The sequence below is a fragment of the Pyrus communis genome, chromosome 10, assembly GCF_963583255.1.
Source record: "Pyrus communis chromosome 10, drPyrComm1.1, whole genome shotgun sequence".
Taxonomy (NCBI): domain Eukaryota; kingdom Viridiplantae; phylum Streptophyta; class Magnoliopsida; order Rosales; family Rosaceae; genus Pyrus; species Pyrus communis.
This window is the reverse complement of record NC_084812.1, coordinates 6,125,919-6,145,746: the sequence shown is the minus strand read 5'-3', so window position 1 is coordinate 6,145,746 and position 19,828 is coordinate 6,125,919. Positions and strand designations below refer to the sequence as shown.

At 37.7% G+C, this 19,828-nt stretch overlaps 1 protein-coding gene and 1 pseudogene across 1 annotated transcript; both read left to right on the top strand.

Annotated features, from left to right (window-relative positions):
* Window positions 1–1,719: 1,719 nt before the first annotated feature.
* LOC137746519 (probable pectinesterase/pectinesterase inhibitor 12) lies at window positions 1,720–12,399 on the top strand (annotated as a pseudogene).
* A 1,247-nt stretch (window positions 12,400–13,646) lies between these two features.
* LOC137748773 (probable pectinesterase/pectinesterase inhibitor 13) lies at window positions 13,647–16,757 on the top strand. The gene is made up of 3 exons (XM_068488955.1): window positions 13,647–14,719; window positions 14,806–14,966; window positions 15,607–16,757. The coding sequence occupies exons 1-3, from the start codon at window positions 13,794–13,796 to the stop codon at window positions 16,302–16,304; spliced, it is 1,785 nt and encodes a 594-aa protein (XP_068345056.1). The 5' UTR covers window positions 13,647–13,793; the 3' UTR covers window positions 16,305–16,757.
* The last annotated feature ends 3,071 nt before the right edge of the window (window positions 16,758–19,828 follow it).

The following is a 19,828-nucleotide window of genomic DNA, read 5'->3' as shown; positions in this document are numbered from 1 at the left end:
AGTATAAATCACTCTATAAAGATCATGTATGCAAAAATTCAATTAAAATTAAAGTTGTTTAATCATCGAATTATATAAGAACATATGGACGGAAATGGTAAAAGTATTATGAACCGTCTATCCATTTGATACAGTTGATCGACTTAATGACCTCAGTTTTAATTCATTTTTAGCAGAGATGATCTTTATAAAGTTATTTATATTATGAATGATCCGGTTATAAGTACAAAATTCTGTGAATCAAACACAAGGAATTTTGAGTTAGATCTTCTACTCATCTTTGTGTAGTCAATTATTGCTCTTTCAATAATATAGTAAACCTAACATAAAGTATATTTCCTGTGAAAGAAATGAATTAAGCGCAAAAAAAAAAAAGTTAAAGAGCCGAGAATTAAGATTTCCCCGCATGGAGGTCGGAAATACAATATGGTACCTGTATATATTAGCATGGATGATACTTGTATTCTTCTTTTGAGGGGATAAACTCATTTCCACATTTACAAATAACGTATCATCACCGTAAAAATTTATGGTTGAAACCGTTCGAATTTTTTAATCTTAACTTGAAGATCATCCTTATAAAAAAATTATTCAAATTGAAGATTATTTAGTCATCCAAATGTTTCGAATAAATGAATGATTCATCATTAATATGGTATTTGCCTATTTGGTACCTACACTGTTAATATGTCTGATATATTTGGATTACTAAACAATTTCTAATTTGAATGATTTTATTGTCGGGATGATCTTCAAATAATGATTAAGAAATTGAGCATTTCCTAGTATAAAATTTCTATAGTAAAATACATTATTTACAAGTGGAGGAAGAAGCTCACCCCACCCAAGGGGGAATGCATGTATTATTCTATTAGCATTGTCATTATACTCCAATATCCCCTCCTTTAAGGGATGAGCTCATTCCTCCATGCAAATACTGTATTTTCATTGTACAAATTTTATAATTGAAACTGTTTAATTTCTTTGTCTTCCTTAAAGACTACGTACTCCTATAAAATTTTTGAATTAGAGATCATTTAGTAGTTGACATGTGTAAAACAAAATCAACAATATAGATATCAAGTAACATGATGAACAATTCATTTTTTTTTTATACATTTGAATGATTAAACTATTTTCAATTCAAATGAATTTATAGAAGTGATCTTCAAATAGTGATTAAAAATTGAATTGTTTCTATTATTAAGTTTGTAAGCTCAAAATACATTATTTATAGTCTTATATATTTTTAGTTACGACTTATGTAACTCCATTTTGATCTTACTTTATCCCTATAACTCAAAAGTCACCACTTTAATCCTTGAAACTCAAATTTCATTTCACTTTAACTTGTAGACTCTTTTTTCTTCCTAAAACTTATAGATCACTTCTTAAAACATATATGGGACCAACACCCAATAAGATTATGCCACATGTGCAATAAATTTTATTACAAATCTTCATTGTGCGTTAACATTCAACAATCAGAGAATATTAAGTTGAAAAAAAAATTGAAGAGATGAAAAAAATAAAAATGAATTGATTAGTCTGACAAATCCAAATCAAATTTGCACAAGAAATTAACAGATTTAAAGCAATTAGCAAATTTTGAATTTTATAGAAACCGATAAGTTGTGCACTTTTACGCTCTTATATACTCTGACTCTTGCATGTTTATATCAATTTTCTTTTCTCCCAACTCCTCCCCTGAGTCCTTTCATGGCTTCCTCCACTGCGAAACTGCTGGAGCTCCTCTGCATAATCTTACTTCTCCACATTTCTTCCTCTTCTTCTTCGTCTTCTTCTTCGTCTTCTTCTTCGAACAAGACTACTTTTAATCCCCATTTGTCGTCCATAAGATCATTCTGCAAGTCCACACCCTACCCGGACATCTGCTTCGACTCACTAAAACTCAGAGTCTCCATAAACATCACTCCCAACATCCTCTCCTACTACCTCCAATCCCTCAACGTTGCCATCTCCGAAGCTGGAAAGCTCACCGATCTCTTCTACAAGGCCGAACAGTACTCGAAGATCGTCGAGAAGCAAAAGGGAGCTGTCCAGGACTGCAAGGAGCTCCACCAAATCACTCTCTCTTCCTTACAAAGATCCGTGTCTCGAGTCCAGGCACAAAACGCCAAGAAACTCAACGATGCTAGGGCTTACCTCAGCGCTGCTCTCACAAACAAGAACACTTGCATGGAAGGATTGGCTTCTGCTTCTGGCCCTATGAAGTCAACCCTAGTCAACTCCTTGACTAGTACATACAAATATGTAAGCAATTCTCTCTCAGTTATCACAAAGCAAGGGGCGAATAAAGGGCGCACAAACCGCCGTCTCATGAGCTTTCCAACCATGGCGTAGTTAGAAATTATTCGGTGGGTGGGCTAAGCTAAAATTATTATTACGAAATCAAGTTTTTAATCCTATGTTGCCTACATAAAGTTATATAATAGTAAAAACTTGAATGTAGTAATTTGAAGCAAGAATTTTATGCTATGTTTTCTATGTTTCTAGCCTTCAAAGCTTTCAAGTGAATAAAATAAGGAACCATTTGTGATATGGAAGTTTTAATTTATTATTATTAAATATAATATTGGTTAAAGTGATGAGTTTATTTAACATCTATTACCTCTTATTATTCTTAAAAATAGGCTTACTAGTAAAAAATTTCATTTCTTATGTGAAATATGACAATTAAAAATCATAAACTAACCTAAAAATTAATATTTTTAAGCTTGAAGAACCAAACTCTTCCTATGTTATAGCCTAGGGGAGCCTTGTACTTGGCTCCACCCTTGCTTTCCAAGGTGGTTATCGAGGAGAGACTGCCGGATATTGGAGAGCTCCGGCAATGAATATGACCCTGGTGAAGTCCTAACGGTTGCTGCGGATGGATCGGGGAACTTCACCACAATTAGTGATGCTATTATTTTTTCTCCAAATAATAGTTATGATAGGACGATTATATGTCAAAGAAGGGATTTATGAAGAAAATGTGGAGATTCCGAGCTACAAGACCAACCTTGTTCTTTTTGGAGATGGAAGTGACATCACTTTCATCACTGGTAAACGCAGTTATTATGATGGATGGACTCCATTCAGGTCTGCAACCGTAGGTAATTAATTTTGTTCGCGTGTGATTAATTTTCATGTTAAAGTCATTTTAAGCCTGATTTAAAGATTGAACAAGCTTCAATGTTTTTAAATTACTTTTTCACCCCTGCTACACATGACAAAAGTTAAACAAGATTATGATAAAAATTTAATTTAGACTGAGATCAATAACATGCTTAACCATAGGGGATAATTGATAGAATGGAGAGTGTGGTGCTAGGAATGTTGTACTGTTTTATTAACTTGTGTATAGTTGTCATTAGTGCCATGTGTTTCTAGCTAATGAGATTAGTGCAACTAGGGATGACAATTCTAGTAGTTAAACCCGGTAACCGTGGATAACCGTCCGAATAGATTGGAATTGGATATGAAAATTTGGGTATAGTATGGATATGGGGAAAAATTGTGAACTTTATTTGGTTATGGTTTTGGATATGGTTATAGGGGTCCCTAATCCATATCCGTCCCCAAATCCGACCCGAATATTATATATATATATATATTTGATATATAATATAATTTTATTCAATTTACCGAACCCTCCCTATATTAATTCATTATGCATGCATCAAACCCTATACTATCTTTATTATGCACCAAACATCATGCATGGGGCATACCAACAACCTCATCAATTCAATACTCTTATTGTTATACTCAACCAAATTAATTGAATCATTTTATATATCAATTATCACATGTTACAACTTTATCAAATTCATCTCTCTTCAAGAGTCTCACTGTCAAGAAATTGGTGCATGTTATCATAAACAACTTCAAATATATTGTTATGTTTTTTGTAATTGGATGTTGCTATTTAATGACGGAATTAGTATCTACTCAAATTTATAATGCGTCAATTAGATGAATATAATTTTTTTTTTGTTTTTTGACGAAGATGAATATGACCGATAACCGATTGAAAATCCGTTACCCGGTGGATTTTGTTATGGATAATCCCCAATGGTTAATTTGCGGTTATGGATATGGTTAATTTTCATGGTTATGGGGATGGATATAGCATTTCCGTCCCCAAACCGAACCGTTGCCATCCTTAAGTGCAACTAGATGTACATGTCCCTGAGTATAAATACTCTGCTCTACAATATTACTTCTTAGTAGTGAAGAAATATAAAAATCAGTTTCTCTCTCTCAAGTTTACTTCTTCAAGCTTCTTTGAATTTTATCATAGTATCAGAGCAGGTTGTCTTACGCCACACATGCTCCACGCCCCCTCGTTGTGTTGTCTAAGTTTTAGGATTGAAAATTCTCCACACATGAGAGGGGGCGTGTTAAGATTCTTGAGAATGTATCCCACATTGATGGGAGGAGCTGGAGACTTTGCATGGGCTTATAAGTTGGCTACTCTCCATATTGCCAATTGATTTTATGGTAGAACCTCAACTGTCTTCAATTATTGTTGCAGATTTTGAAAAATCAAGTTTACATTTGGTACCCCTTTCATTCCCTGTTTGTTTTAACCGAACACTCAATTTTTTTCAGCTGTGTCCGGAGAGGGCTTTCAAGCAAGAGACATAACAATTAAGAACACGGCAGGGCCAGAAAAGCACCAAGCAGTTACTCTGAGAATTAATGCAGGCCTGGCTGCAATTTACAAATGCGCCATCGATGGCTACCAAAGACACATTATACGTGCACTGTCAGACAATTCTACGGAGAGTGTGATATATTCGGAACCATAGACTACATATGTGGTAACGCCGCAGTTGTATTTCAAGCATGCACCATCGTGTCCAAAATGCCAATGCCGGGACAAATCACAGTCATCACCGAGCAGTCCAGGGACACACTAGATCAGAACACAGGAATCTCCATGCAGAACTGCTCCATTGTAGCCAGTGATGAGTTGCACTCTAATTCCAGCATTGTCAAAAGCTACTTAGGCCGGCCGTGGATGATTTACTCTACGACTGTTGTCCTGAAGTCCTACATTAACGATTTTATTGACCCGACTGTTGAATAAGAAGAGTATCCAAGATAACTCTAATGATCCCAAGAAGAAGAAAATAGAACACACTCTTAAAGAAAGCTCACAAAACAAACTAATTAGCAAAGCTTTTCTTATTTAGCTCTAGGCTTTGTTTTTCCTTGGATGATTTACAATGCTTGAGAACTTAGGTATTTATAGCAAACCAAATGATTAAACTAAGATTATTTATTACCACACAAAACACATTAATTGCACCTAATAATTTTTATTCAACCATACCTAACATTGCCTAACTTTCCTTGCCTAACTTTGACATTGATTTTCAACACTCCCCCTCAATGTCAGCTCTCATTCTTTGCACTGTGCTGAGCAGACAGCGAAAATTTTCGAGCTTGCCTGTACTTAAACTTTTTGTGAACAAGTCCGCAACTTGATTATTCGTCTTGACTTGTCTCATCTCAATCTCTTCTTGTAGAACCTTTTCTCTGATAAAGTGGTAGTGCACTTCCACATGTTTAGTTCTTGCATGAAAGACTGGATTTTCTGCCAAGCGAATGGCCGATTGGTTATCACAGTACAATGGTACTGGATAATCTACTGGTTGATGTAGATCACTCATCAGCTGTACCAGCCATGCATTCTCTTGAGCTGCCATTGCTGCTGCTCTATACTCTGCTTCTGTGGTTGACAATGATACCGTCGGCTGTCTCTTGCTACACCAAGAGATGGTTCCAGAACCAAGCTTAAACACATACCCAGTTGTTGATCTCCTGGTGTCATGATCTCCTGCATAGTCAGCATCACAGTAACCAACTAACTTGCAGTCTTCACCTTTCTTGTACAAAAGACCATAGTCAATTGTACTCTTCACATATCTCAGTATTCGTCGAACTGCTTCCAAGTGAGGCTTCTTTGGATTTTGCATGTACCGACTCATCACACCAACTGCATAAGAAATGTCAGGTCGAGTCAAGGTTAAGTAGATCAGACTACCTACCAATTGTCGATACATCGTCGCATCTTCCAAATCTTTTCCTTCATGTGCACTTATTTTGACATTTGGCTCCATCGGCGTAGAGATCAGCTTGCATTCGAGCATTCCGAACCTCTTCAATAAATCTTTGGAATACTTCTGTTGACAGAGAAATATTCTTTCTTGTGTGCGATCAACCTCTAGACCAAGGAAGTGCTTGAGTTGGCCAAGTTCCTTCATCTGGAAACGGACTGATAAATTTTCCTTCGTCCGAAGAATTTCTGCCTCATCATCACCAGTTATGATTAAGTCATCCACATACACTAGCACAATAGCTAGCTTTTTTTCATTGGCTTTGACAAACAAGCTGGAATCTGCAGGTGTTACTGAATAACCACTTTGTGTTAGAAATTCAGCAATCTTACCATACCACGCCTTGGGTGCTTGTTTCAATCCGTAAAGTGCTTTCCGCAGTTTACACACATATTCAGGATGATCTTGGTTCTGAAATCCCATTGGTTGGATCATGTAGATCTCCCGATCCAGCTCTCCATGAAGAAAAGCATTCTTTACATCCATCTGCCACAGATTCCAGTCTTTGTTGGCTGCAAGTGCAAGTAAGACTCGTACTGTTGTAAGCTTCGCCACTGGACTAAACGTTTCATCATAGTCTAGTCCATATTGCTGAGAGAAGCCTAGAGCCACCAACCGAGCCTTGTACCTTTCAACTGAACCATCAGGACGACGCTTTATCTTGTACACCCATTTGCAGGATATGGGTTTCACATCCCTTGGCTTTGGCACCAAATCCCAAGTCTGATTCTGCTTAAGCGCAGTGATTTCTTCTTCCATAGCTCTTATCCATTCAAAACTCTATGATGCTTCTTCAAACACCTCAGGTTCTTTTGGTGCTCCATCAGTTATGGCAGCATTAGCATATTTAGGACTTGGCTTTCGTACTCTTGTTGACCTTCTTAGTTGTGATTGTGGAGTTGATACTTCTACTCTACTAGGTCTAACTTCTTGTGGTTGTTGGTACACACATGTTTGCCAAGGACTCTTAGATACTTCTTGCTCGACATCGTCTCCAACAATCAAATCTTCAGGCTCATCTGGACTTGATTGGATTTGGGCAGCTTGGTCTCCCAGTTTCCCTTGCAACGTATCTTCAAACTCTTTTGGGTCAAGTGACGCCTCATTTTCTGAGCACCAACAAGCTGATGCTTCTGCGTCCCATTCTTCCTCCACAGCTAGAGACGCAACGACATCCCAATCATCTTCAATTTTCTTCTCTGAGTTGGCGACGTTACTTTCTGCAGGCCTTTTGAACCAGCAATCCTTCGCCATGTGGCCATTCTTTCCACAATTGTAACATTTGCCCTCAAATCTTTTATTATTCTGGGACTGACCACGGTTGCCGTGATACTTCGGAGCTCCCCCTGGCCGAGAACTCCCTCCTCCTTGATGACCTTTTTCCTTGTCACCATTTCTTTTAGATCCACCACCAGCACGCTGCTTAAAGCTGCCTTTACTTTTGTTGGTGTAGAGCGCTTCCTCTTCACTCTTCAGTGAGACTCCTCCCATTTGCTTAGCCATAGCTTCTTGACTTGCAAGCAAATTTTCAAACTCAACAAGCGATGGTTGTGTCGGCCATCCTTGTATAGCGGCAATGAACCCTCGATATTCGGGTCTCAAACCATGGATAATTATTCTCTTCATCCTGGTTTCCCCAATAGGAGCTGTTGGATCTAATTCTGAAATTTCGCGGCATATCGACTTCACCTTGTGAAAGTACTGGGCAATCGTCATGTCGCGTTGTACCATCGATAGCAGCTCATTCTCGAGAAGTTGCAATTTTGTATCGTTCCTCTTCGAAAAGAGTGTAACAAAAATGTCTCATGCTTCCTTTGGCGTTTTGGCATCCCGAATGTGCTCCAACATTTCTTCTTCAATTGTGGTCTTTAAAGCAAACATCGCTTTGCCTGCTTTAATTTTCCACTTCCGCAAGACGCCGTTAGCATCTTCCGCTGCCGGTTGTGTAACTTCACTACCACCGACAACCTCCCACAAGTCTTGGCCTTGAAGGTAAGACTCTATACACGTTGCCCACGTGTTATAGTTTTGGTTGTTGAGCTTCTTGATTCCTCCAACAACTTGAAGATCACCCATCGTATTGGCAAGACTTTGACTACACCGAACAAGCTTGAGTGACTACCGTGCAGAGTAATACACTACTCTTGACACAAAGAAGCTCCCTCTCAAGGTTTGTGATAACCCCAGCAATAATCTCAAGAAACCTTTTCTGATGTGGAAGATCAGTCAAAACTGCAACCACAGAGCATACTCGGAATTTCAAGAGACTTTACAACCAATGCTCTACCAAGAACGATCCCTGACCGACTTGGCTCTGATACCAATTGTTGAATAAGAAGAGTATCCAAGATAACTCTAATGATCCCAAGAAGAAGAAAATAGAACACACTCTTAAAGAAAGCTCACAAAACAAACTAATTAGCAAAGCTTTTCTTATTTAGCTCTAGGCTTTGTTTTTCCTTGGATGATTTACAATGCTTGAGAACTTAGGTATTTATAGCAAACCAAATGATTAAACTAAGATTATTTATTACCACACAAAACACATTAATTGCACCTAATAATTTTTATTCAACCATACCTAACATTGCCTAACTTTCCTTGCCTAACTTTGACATTGATTTTCAACACTCCCCCTCAATGTCAGCTCTCATTCTTTGCACTGTGCTGAGCAGACAGCGAAAATTTTCGAGCTTGCCTGTACTTAAACTTTTTGTGAACAAGTCCGCAACTTGATTATTCGTCTTGACTTGTCTCATCTCAATCTCTTCTTGTAGAACCTTTTCTCTGATAAAGTGGTAGTGCACTTCCACATGTTTAGTTCTTGCATGAAAGACTGGATTTTCTGCCAAGCGAATGGCCGATTGGTTATCACAGTACAATGGTACTGGATAATCTACTGGTTGATGTAGATCACTCATCAGCTGTACCAGCCATGCATTCTCTTGAGCTGCCATTGCTGCTGCTCTATACTCTGCTTCTGTGGTTGACAATGATACCGTCGGCTGTCTCTTGCTACACCAAGAGATGGTTCCAGAACCAAGCTTAAACACATACCCAGTTGTTGATCTCCTGGTGTCATGATCTCCTGCATAGTCAGCATCACAGTAACCAACTAACTTGCAGTCTTCACCTTTCTTGTACAAAAGACCATAGTCAATTGTACTCTTCACATATCTCAGTATTCGTCGAACTGCTTCCAAGTGAGGCTTCTTTGGATTTTGCATGTACCGACTCATCACACCAACTGCATAAGAAATGTCAGGTCGAGTCAAGGTTAAGTAGATCAGACTACCTACCAATTGTCGATACATCGTCGCATCTTCCAAATCTTTTCCTTCATGTGCACTTATTTTGACATTTGGCTCCATCGGCGTAGAGATCAGCTTGCATTCGAGCATTCCGAACCTCTTCAATAAATCTTTGGAATACTTCTGTTGACAGAGAAATATTCTTTCTTGTGTGCGATCAACCTCTAGACCAAGGAAGTGCTTGAGTTGGCCAAGTTCCTTCATCTGGAAACGGACTGATAAATTTTCCTTCGTCCGAAGAATTTCTGCCTCATCATCACCAGTTATGATTAAGTCATCCACATACACTAGCACAATAGCTAGCTTTTTTTCATTGGCTTTGACAAACAAGCTGGAATCTGCAGGTGTTACTGAATAACCACTTTGTGTTAGAAATTCAGCAATCTTACCATACCACGCCTTGGGTGCTTGTTTCAATCCGTAAAGTGCTTTCCGCAGTTTACACACATATTCAGGATGATCTTGGTTCTGAAATCCCATTGGTTGGATCATGTAGATCTCCCGATCCAGCTCTCCATGAAGAAAAGCATTCTTTACATCCATCTGCCACAGATTCCAGTCTTTGTTGGCTGCAAGTGCAAGTAAGACTCGTACTGTTGTAAGCTTCGCCACTGGACTAAACGTTTCATCATAGTCTAGTCCATATTGCTGAGAGAAGCCTAGAGCCACCAACCGAGCCTTGTACCTTTCAACTGAACCATCAGGACGACGCTTTATCTTGTACACCCATTTGCAGGATATGGGTTTCACATCCCTTGGCTTTGGCACCAAATCCCAAGTCTGATTCTGCTTAAGCGCAGTGATTTCTTCTTCCATAGCTCTTATCCATTCAAAACTCTATGATGCTTCTTCAAACACCTCAGGTTCTTTTGGTGCTCCATCAGTTATGGCAGCATTAGCATATTTAGGACTTGGCTTTCGTACTCTTGTTGACCTTCTTAGTTGTGATTGTGGAGTTGATACTTCTACTCTACTAGGTCTAACTTCTTGTGGTTGTTGGTACACACATGTTTGCCAAGGACTCTTAGATACTTCTTGCTCGACATCGTCTCCAACAATCAAATCTTCAGGCTCATCTGGACTTGATTGGATTTGGGCAGCTTGGTCTCCCAGTTTCCCTTGCAACGTATCTTCAAACTCTTTTGGGTCAAGTGACGCCTCATTTTCTGAGCACCAACAAGCTGATGCTTCTGCGTCCCATTCTTCCTCCACAGCTAGAGACGCAACGACATCCCAATCATCTTCAATTTTCTTCTCTGAGTTGGCGACGTTACTTTCTGCAGGCTTTTTGAACCAGCAATCCTTCGCCATGTGGCCATTCTTTCCACAATTGTAACATTTGCCCTCAAATCTTTTATTATTCTGGGACTGACCACGGTTGCCGTGATACTTCGGAGCTCCCCCTGGCCGAGAACTCCCTCCTCCTTGATGACAAAGTTAGGCAATGTTAGGTATGGTTGAATAAAAATTATTAGGTGCAATTAATGTGTTTTGTGTGGTAATAAATAATCTTAGTTTAATCATTTGGTTTGCTATAAATACCTAAGTTCTCAAGCATTGTAAATCATTCAAAGAAAAACAAAGCCTAGAGCTAAAGAAGAAAAGCTTTGCTAAAAAAAAAAAAAAAAAAATCAATCTCAACTCCGAAGGTCAACAAGAACACGAAGGCCAAATCCCAAATACGCCAATGCAGCCATAATTGAAGAAACAACTGCAACAGGTAGATAAATTAAACACCAACAGTATTACTTGCATCCATCTATTAACCAAAATAGTTTTCTCATTGGGAATCAAGTTAAACTGTTGGTGTTTAATTTATCTACCTGTTGCAGTTGTTTCTTCAATTATGGCTGCATTGGTGTATTTGGGATTTGGCCTTCGTGTTCTTGTTGACCTTCGGAGTTGAGATTGATTTTTTTTTTTTTTTTTTTAGCAAAACTTTTCTTCTTTAGCTCTAGGCTTTGTTTTTCTTTGAATGATTTACAATGCTTGAGAACTTAGGTATTTATAGCAAACCAAATGATTAAACTAAGATTATTTATTACCACACAAAACACATTAATTGCACCTAATAATTTTTATTCAACCATACCTAACATTGCCTAACTTTCCATGCCTAACTTTGACATTGATTTTCAACACTCCCCCTCAATGTCAGCTCTCATTCTTTGCACTGTGCTGAGCAGACAGCGAAAATTTTCGAGCTTGCCTGTACTTAAACTTTTTGTGAACAAGTCCGCAACTTGATCATTCGTCTTGACTTGTCTCATCTCAATCTCTTCTTGTAGAACCTTTTCTCTGATAAAGTGGTAGTGCACTTCCACATGTTTAGTTCTTGCATGAAAGACTGGATTTTCCGCCAAGCGAATGGCCGATTGGTTATCACAGTACAATGGTACTGGATAATCTAACGGTTGCACTACCAATTGTTGAATAAGAAGAGTATCCAAGATAACTCTAATGATCCCAAGAAGAAGAAAATAGAACACACTCTTAAAGAAAGCTCACAAAACAAACTAATTAGCAAAGCTTTTCTTATTTAGCTCTAGGCTTTGTTTTTCCTTGGATGATTTACAATGCTTGAGAACTTAGGTATTTATAGCAAACCAAATGATTAAACTAAGATTATTTATTACCACACAAAACACATTAATTGCACCTAATAATTTTTATTCAACCATACCTAACATTGCCTAACTTTCCTTGCCTAACTTTGACATTGATTTTCAACACCGACTGGGTGGACTAATTGGTCTGGGGACCTAGGGTTGGACACTTTGTACTATGGAGAGTACAAGAATTATGGTCCTGGCGCTGGGACGGATAATAGAGTGAACTGGACAAGACATCATGTTATGGACTATTATGATGCATCCAATTTCAGTGTGCAAGAGTTTACTGCTGGTGATGAATGGCTGCAGTCCACTTTATTTCCTTACGATGAAGGCATCTGATCTATGTTTGAAATAATTTTTCGTACATTTTCAAATATGTATTTAAAGGTGAAAGTTTGTGTGAATGAGGTGAAATATTTCTGATTTTTTGGGGGTTAGGGGGTATTTTCTGATGGGATGTTCTACACTTTTAGCATTTCAACATTCAAACCATATGAACCCCAAATAAAACGCTAACAATTTTGACTACTGCCTCATGATTCCATGGAAATTGGAAAGTTTTAGAAATATAGTAACTCGACGGCCCCTTGATCATTTTGAACCCTCACAAGATCAAACCCTTTTTTATCAGTCAAAATTCTGTTTTTCTTTTACAATACTACTACAATTTACAAAGAGAAAAATGTGAACTTAAATGCAAGATAATGGACAAACTACACTAACCAACCGGCCTAATACATATTTACTAGTTATAACTCTATGAAGACACCAAAGAGAGGCTATTTTTTTTTAAAATTCATGTGATTTTCTAATTGATTAATATACTTAGGGTTAAGATTTTAGGACACACGCTTTTAACACACATTTTTACATAGTTTTTGTGGGTCAACTTCATAATGTATTTTAACGATCAAACTTTCTATCTTTTATGTCTTACCTCAAAGATCATGTCTACCAAAAATACCCAAATCTGTTTTACCAAAAAAAAAAAAAAAAACCCCAATCTGAAACCATATGACCATTGGATTAATTTAATGTTTCTTTGTAGAACCGCATTCATCAATTTTCTTCACTATAAATGAATGTCTTAATGCTTATTGATTTGTCTAATTGTTTGTAAGGATGATCTATGAATAATGTACTATATATAAATAATTGAATTGTTAAAGTACATTATATTAAGGAGTGAACCCTACAAAAGTAAATGTCAAAATGTATATCAAAAGCTCGTGTCATCGAGCCATATATTTAATGCTTGACTGGCTTAGTCCATTAATTGGAGTCATGAATTTGTTATGACTTCAATCATAACCTCACAAAAGAATGCACACAATCATGAATTCGTTGACAAATTTGAACACTATATGCTCATATGTAGTTTGAGAGTAAGGGGTATACTGGTAATTTCAGGAAGGATTCGTGGGGTAAATGCGGTTGGAAAGGAAATGACCCTTTCTTGTCTTCTCCAACTAACTTTTGAAAAATAGAATACCTGAAAACTCTCCTGACCAGACCTCTTCTGTCAAATGCCAAAATAACAATGGAGATTCGAAATTCTGAAACTGAAGAACAACAAGATAGGAAGAGGAGGCGAAAAGTGAAAACAATTAAAGCTAAAACGCCATTGTGTTTCAATCTTTTTCCTGTCTTTTGCTTGAATAGGCGTCGCCCCCTGTGCCTTGGCCCAGAATTAATAAGGCAGAGGCTCCTCTGCCTTATAGCCACCTCTTGCAATGGCATTTCAGGATTTCGACCAGATTTCAGAACGCCGAAAGGCCGAGAAGGCACGTAAGGTCAAGAAGAGAATTATCATCGCAGTCGTTGTTATTCTCTTTCTTGTTCTGATTGCCGTCGGAGCCTATTTCATTGTCAACAAACTTAATAACAAGAAAGGAAATGTTAAGCAAGGCAAAGTAGGGAAACCTGCACCGGCGGCTCCAAAACAGAAAAATGCACCATCGAAGAACAAAGCCCCTTCAAATAGTAAGAAGATCCTGAAGGAGATGTGCAGTGCGACAGATTACAAGGACAAGTGCGAGGGCATCATTGAAAAGTCAAATGGCGAAATGAAACCCATGGCATTCATCAAGACTGCTATCTCAGCCACCTCGGACGAGGCCAAGAGTGTCTACAGCAAAACCGCGGAGCTCACTTTCAACAGCCCGGAAGAAAAGGGAGCGTTCGAGGATTGCAAAGGGCTGTTCGAGGACGCCATGGAGGAATTGGGGGACGCTATTTCTCAGGTTGGCAACAACACTGAGTCAGGGAAAGTTCGCATCGGCGTCTTGAACAGCTGGCTGAGTGCGGTGATATCCTACCAGCATACATGCGTCGACGGGTTTCCTGATGGAAAATTGAAGTCCGACTTGGAGAAGATGTTGCAGACCTCTAAGGAATTCACGAGCAATTCCCTGGCCATGCTTTCACTCCTTAACCAATTGCAGCTACCAGGTACAGGAGCAGTTGCAGGATCAAATCGCCGCCTTCTATCGCAGGACAAGAGCGGATTCCCTACCTGGATGAATCGCGATGACCGAAGGATGTTGAAGAAAAACGACAAGAAGCTCACCCCCAACGTGACAGTGGCAAAAGATGGCAGTGGAAACTACAAAACCATTAGTGAAGCCTTGGAAAAAATGCCCCAAAAATACGAAGGACGGTGTGTGTTATGTTCAAAAGACAATGATTTTCATAATCATATTATCTTTATTTATCAGTTTTTTTTTAACCTTTATGAAAATTCAGGTATGTCATCTTTGTTAAAGAAGGAGTCTATGAGGAGACTGTGACTGTGACAAAGAAGATGCCGAACGTTACAATGTACGGCGATGGTTCACAGAAGAGCATCATCACTGGAAATAAGAACTTTGCCGATGGAGTTAGGACATTCCAAACTGCACCTTTCGGTACGTGCTCCTACATACTCCTGTTTATTTTTGCCTCTTCATTTCTTTTGACTTACATAAATCGAAAACGCAGTGCCATACATAAACATGAGTGTGTAGAGCGAGAAAATGGACGTGCTAAAATCACTTTCCTTTTGTATTACAATACATGTGCTTGATGAAAAAAGTTGAGGTTCCACCATAAAACCAATTGGCGATATGAGGAGTAGTCTAACTTCTTATAAGCTCTTGTAAGGTTTCTTCCTTCGCCAGTGTGGGACTCTTTTAGTTCACACTTTCACACGCCCCCTTACGTGTGACGAATTTTTAAGCCTAACACATGGGCAATACGAATTGGTGATGTAGAGCACGTTTGGCCGCTTCACATGTGGGGTAACTTGCTCTAATACTATGAAGAAAGTTGAGGTTCCACCATAAAACCAATTGACAATATAAAGAATAGCCAACTTTTTATAAGCCCTTGTAAGGTTTCTCCTTTGACCAATGTGCGACTCTTTTACCTCACACCCTCACAGTCGAATTAGGAAACAAGTAATGTATGTATCTTATAGCAATAGAACATGGAGAATGTACAAAGCCTACCTCACCATTTAAGCTAGTGTGAAAGTTACTCTTTTTTTTCGGTTTGATTATATTGCAGCGGCCATAGGGGAAGGTTTTATGGCAAAGTCGATGGGATTCAGAAACACGGCTGGACCTGAAAAGCGTCAGGCAGTGGCAGTAAGAGTTCAAGCAGACCGCGCTATTTTTCTGAACTGCCGGTTTGAAGGGTACCAAGAGACATTGTACGCACAAACTCATCGGCAGTTCTATAAAAGCTGTGTCATTTCCGGCACCGTTGATTTCATCTTTGGCGACGCTGCTGCCATCTTCCAGAACTGCTTGATCTACGTTCGTAAGCCTTTGGAAAACCAACAAAACACTGTCACAGCCCAGGGAAGGACTGACAAACGGGAAACCACAGGAATAGTGTTGCAAAATTGCCAAATCATGCCCGACAAAGATCTTGAGCCAGTAAAGTCCCAATTCAAGACCTACCTAGGAAGGCCATGGAAAGAATTTTCGAGAACCATAGTGATGGAGTCAACAATTGAGGACCTGATTCACCCGGATGGATGGACATCGTGGGAAGGAGATTTCGCGCTGAAAACGCTGTATTACGCAGAGTATAACAATAAGGGACCGGGCGCAAAAACTGACAACAGAGTGAAGTGGGATGGATACAAGAAAATTAACAAGGAAGAGACAACGCAGTATACTGTAGGGCCTTTCTTGAAGGGGCACGCTTGGCTCAAGGTTGAGGGTGTTCCTGTTCGCTTCGGCCTATTTGAAAATTAAACGTAGTCCGTTCGTGACACGGAGATGACGATGGTGGTGTTGAAGTTATGTGATCATGAAGAGTGGAACATCTGTGTCTAGAGGGAAATGGTAATGGTGTCAGTTTCTTTGTTTTAGCATTGATCATCAAGGGAGTGAAATTGACATCCTACTGTATTTGCAACACACTAATATATATTAGCCTTAAACGAAGAAAAAAAATCGAATTACGTACGAAAAAACATACGGTTCACTGTGTAGCAAAATTCATTCAATTGAATTCTAGGTTGTACCAAAATCGAATGCTTAGGTTTACATGTTTCCAAAATTTCGTTTTTTTATTCAAAACATGGTTCCAAAAAGTGGAGAAAGTTGTGTTCTGGTGGGGGTGGAATCCTGAAATTGTAGATGTGAATGTGATGGAAATGATGTACTGGAAACGGACCCTCTGCTTGTTTTTGGTGTTGTTTTGACATTTTGGTCCAATTACGAAAGTTCTTTCACTTCTCCCCTCTATTTCATATGATTTTGTTATGGGCATAACAGTAAGACTAAAAGGTCAAAAATTAAGCAACGTCAAGACAAACATTGGAACTTTGCATCAAGCAAAATATGGTTAAAACTTAAATTATTGATACTTTTTCTGAATACAAGCTTACATGATTTAAATAATTTTTTTTAGAAAATCTCGACAGTACAAGACAAATTTTATTGATAACGAAAAAATAAAAGGTTACATCTAGTCAATGGGCAATAATTTTATTTCTCATAAAACAGAGACAACAAAAAAGAATACATGAAAAAGAATGGAAGACATAAACATTATCCCTCTTGAAACAAAAACAAGAATGATACAAAGAAGGGGGGGGGGGGCATGAAACCTAACCCTAAAACCAAATCTAAAGGTCTAAACTTGCAACACAAGTCGAAAAACACCACAAAGTTAGGAAAAAATAAGAAAGTGAGATACATTTGGATGCCGGGATGCACATTAATTTGAGAAGCAGTATCCAGGCAAGCCGAGAATCGTGCCATGTTAAAATTGGAGAAGACAAGCCGATGTTAGCAAAATTATCCGCAATAAAATTTCCTTCAAAATATATGTGAGATGCATAGAAAGTCATTTTCCGAATATGACCCAAACAAATAAACTATTGCGTATGAAGAGACCAAGGAGGATCAAAATCAAATAATTGAAAAGGAGAAATAACATTAGAAGTGCCATTTTCCAACCAAAAACAATATCAACCTCACTGATATACAAACTCTACACTAATATAATTGTTGATAATTCTATTAAAAAAAAAAAACTGCGATGACCAAGGGAAATCCATTGATAGAAACCAACAAAAGAATCATTTTAATTTAGGTGGAGTGGCAACTCGAATTCGCAAGAAGACAGGCCTTGATTAAGTGAACATGGTACTTAAACTATAAATTTTTAATCGTTACCACCACCAGAATTCTAGGCATCAGTCACCCATCTTATAGGCACAGTTTCTTATGGTGCCCCTTGCTCAATATCACCAACAGTTTGTTAGCCAATTAAACAAGTTGGCACCTCCAAGTGTGCCCAAGTCGCCCACCAAAAAAAGAAGAAATTTTTAGTTGTGACGGAAACACATGTGTTATACCACGTGCTTTAATAGGAATGGTGGGAAATTTTATTTTTTAAGTTATTAACTTTTTAGCACAAATATCTCACAATTTGTTTAGTGATACGTGGTGTACCACTCCGTGTACCGGTCACACTGAAAAATCTATCCCAAAAAAGGTTCAACCCAAAAAAAAAAAAAGGAAAAAGGGTGCTCAAGGAGAAATTAGAATCCCCTACATATTTTCAATACTTTTTAGATCAAACATTGGTTGATTTTTAAGATTTGATTAAGAGGCTTTGACTAATTGCCACATCAACATTTCTCTATTTGAAAATTACATATAATTAATTTAAAGGCATCTGCACTTCATCTTGTAACTAATTGCCTACATTCTAGGAGATTAATTTCCCCAATCCTTTAAACCCCTTCGTTTTAATGACTCTTTCTATAAAAAATAAGTAATTTAAGTAATTTAAACTCCTACATTTTTAATGACTCTTTCTATTAAAAAAATAATTAATTAAAGTAATTCCTCACTATTAGTAAAAATAATAATAATAATAATAATAATAAAGACAAATGTACCAAGAAATTAAATGTACAAAAAATTCAAACGTAACCAAGAAACCAAATGTACCAAAAATTCAAATATATTATAAACCAAATGAATTTATCTTATAAGTAATCAAATGTACCGATATAATCAAACGTATAAACGTACAAACGTACCTAACAACGAGGTTTTTAACATTCTATTTAATTTACTAAAATAAATACTTCAATAAAAATAAAAAAAAACTGAAATCATCATATTGAGAGATTCATAAAAATAGGAGGAAAAAAAGGAATGCCTAAAGAAATAACGTGAATAGACTTCTAACAAAATAAAATGAAATGATATTAAGTATCAAAATTGTAGAGAAAATGTTTAATCAAATTTTCTAAATGAAAATGCTTAACTTATGACATTTAAAAACGAGACATCTATATCAAAATGCTCCATGTTTTAATTAATATTTTATGTTGTGTGATTGTGTAAATCTTTGTAGATTTAGTCTAGGATTCGTCTTTAATTTAGTAATTCTTTTGCCACTTAGTACTATGGTCTAGTGATATTTCTCTTCACTTGTAAGTGAGAAGAATTTGAACCTCATTATTGCTAGCACATTATGAGGCTAAGTTCACACTTCCCTTTTAGTATAGATAATATCATTTATTCAAAAAAGATAGTAACTCTTTTATATTAAGATTTGTATTATTTAGAGAGAAAATTTGACACATCCCGACCCAAAATATCCACTAGGACTCCAAATCGAGCTGTGTTGGCCGACACCTGAAAGGTGACGAATCCATAAAGTGTGATGATGTGGAAAAATATAAAAAAATTTGAACCTACGAGTGTCTAGATATTAGAGTGCGCTGTGAGTGAGAATGAACTCATTACTCACGTGATACAGAGCATAAGAAAAGTACAGTAAGGTAAGGTAATGATTATACCATCATAAGAAGACACCTGAACTGAAAAGTGCCAAGAATCCTCGTCTATACGGACACTCTGCTGTTAGAACCCGGAGGGGTGCAAAAATAGAAAATGTGAGTGAGTGAAACAAAACTTTTCAAACCAAATTCAATTACCAAAGGTAGTAGCCCATCGCCGTAACACGTGTATATTTCCCAGAAAATAGAATACATCTCAATCCCATACACGGCATAACAAAGTCCACATGAATATCATGCCATAGATCTCAATAAACATATATATCTCATCAACATGTTAGTCGAAGTCACCTCACGTGGCCTGTACGGCTGAATCAATATCTCATCAATCAATGCTAGCATATAAGTCGGAGTCACCTATAGTGACCTGTACGACTTATCCATATCTCATCACATATCTCATTAATCATTGCTAGCATATAAGTCGGAGTCACCTATAGTGACCTATAC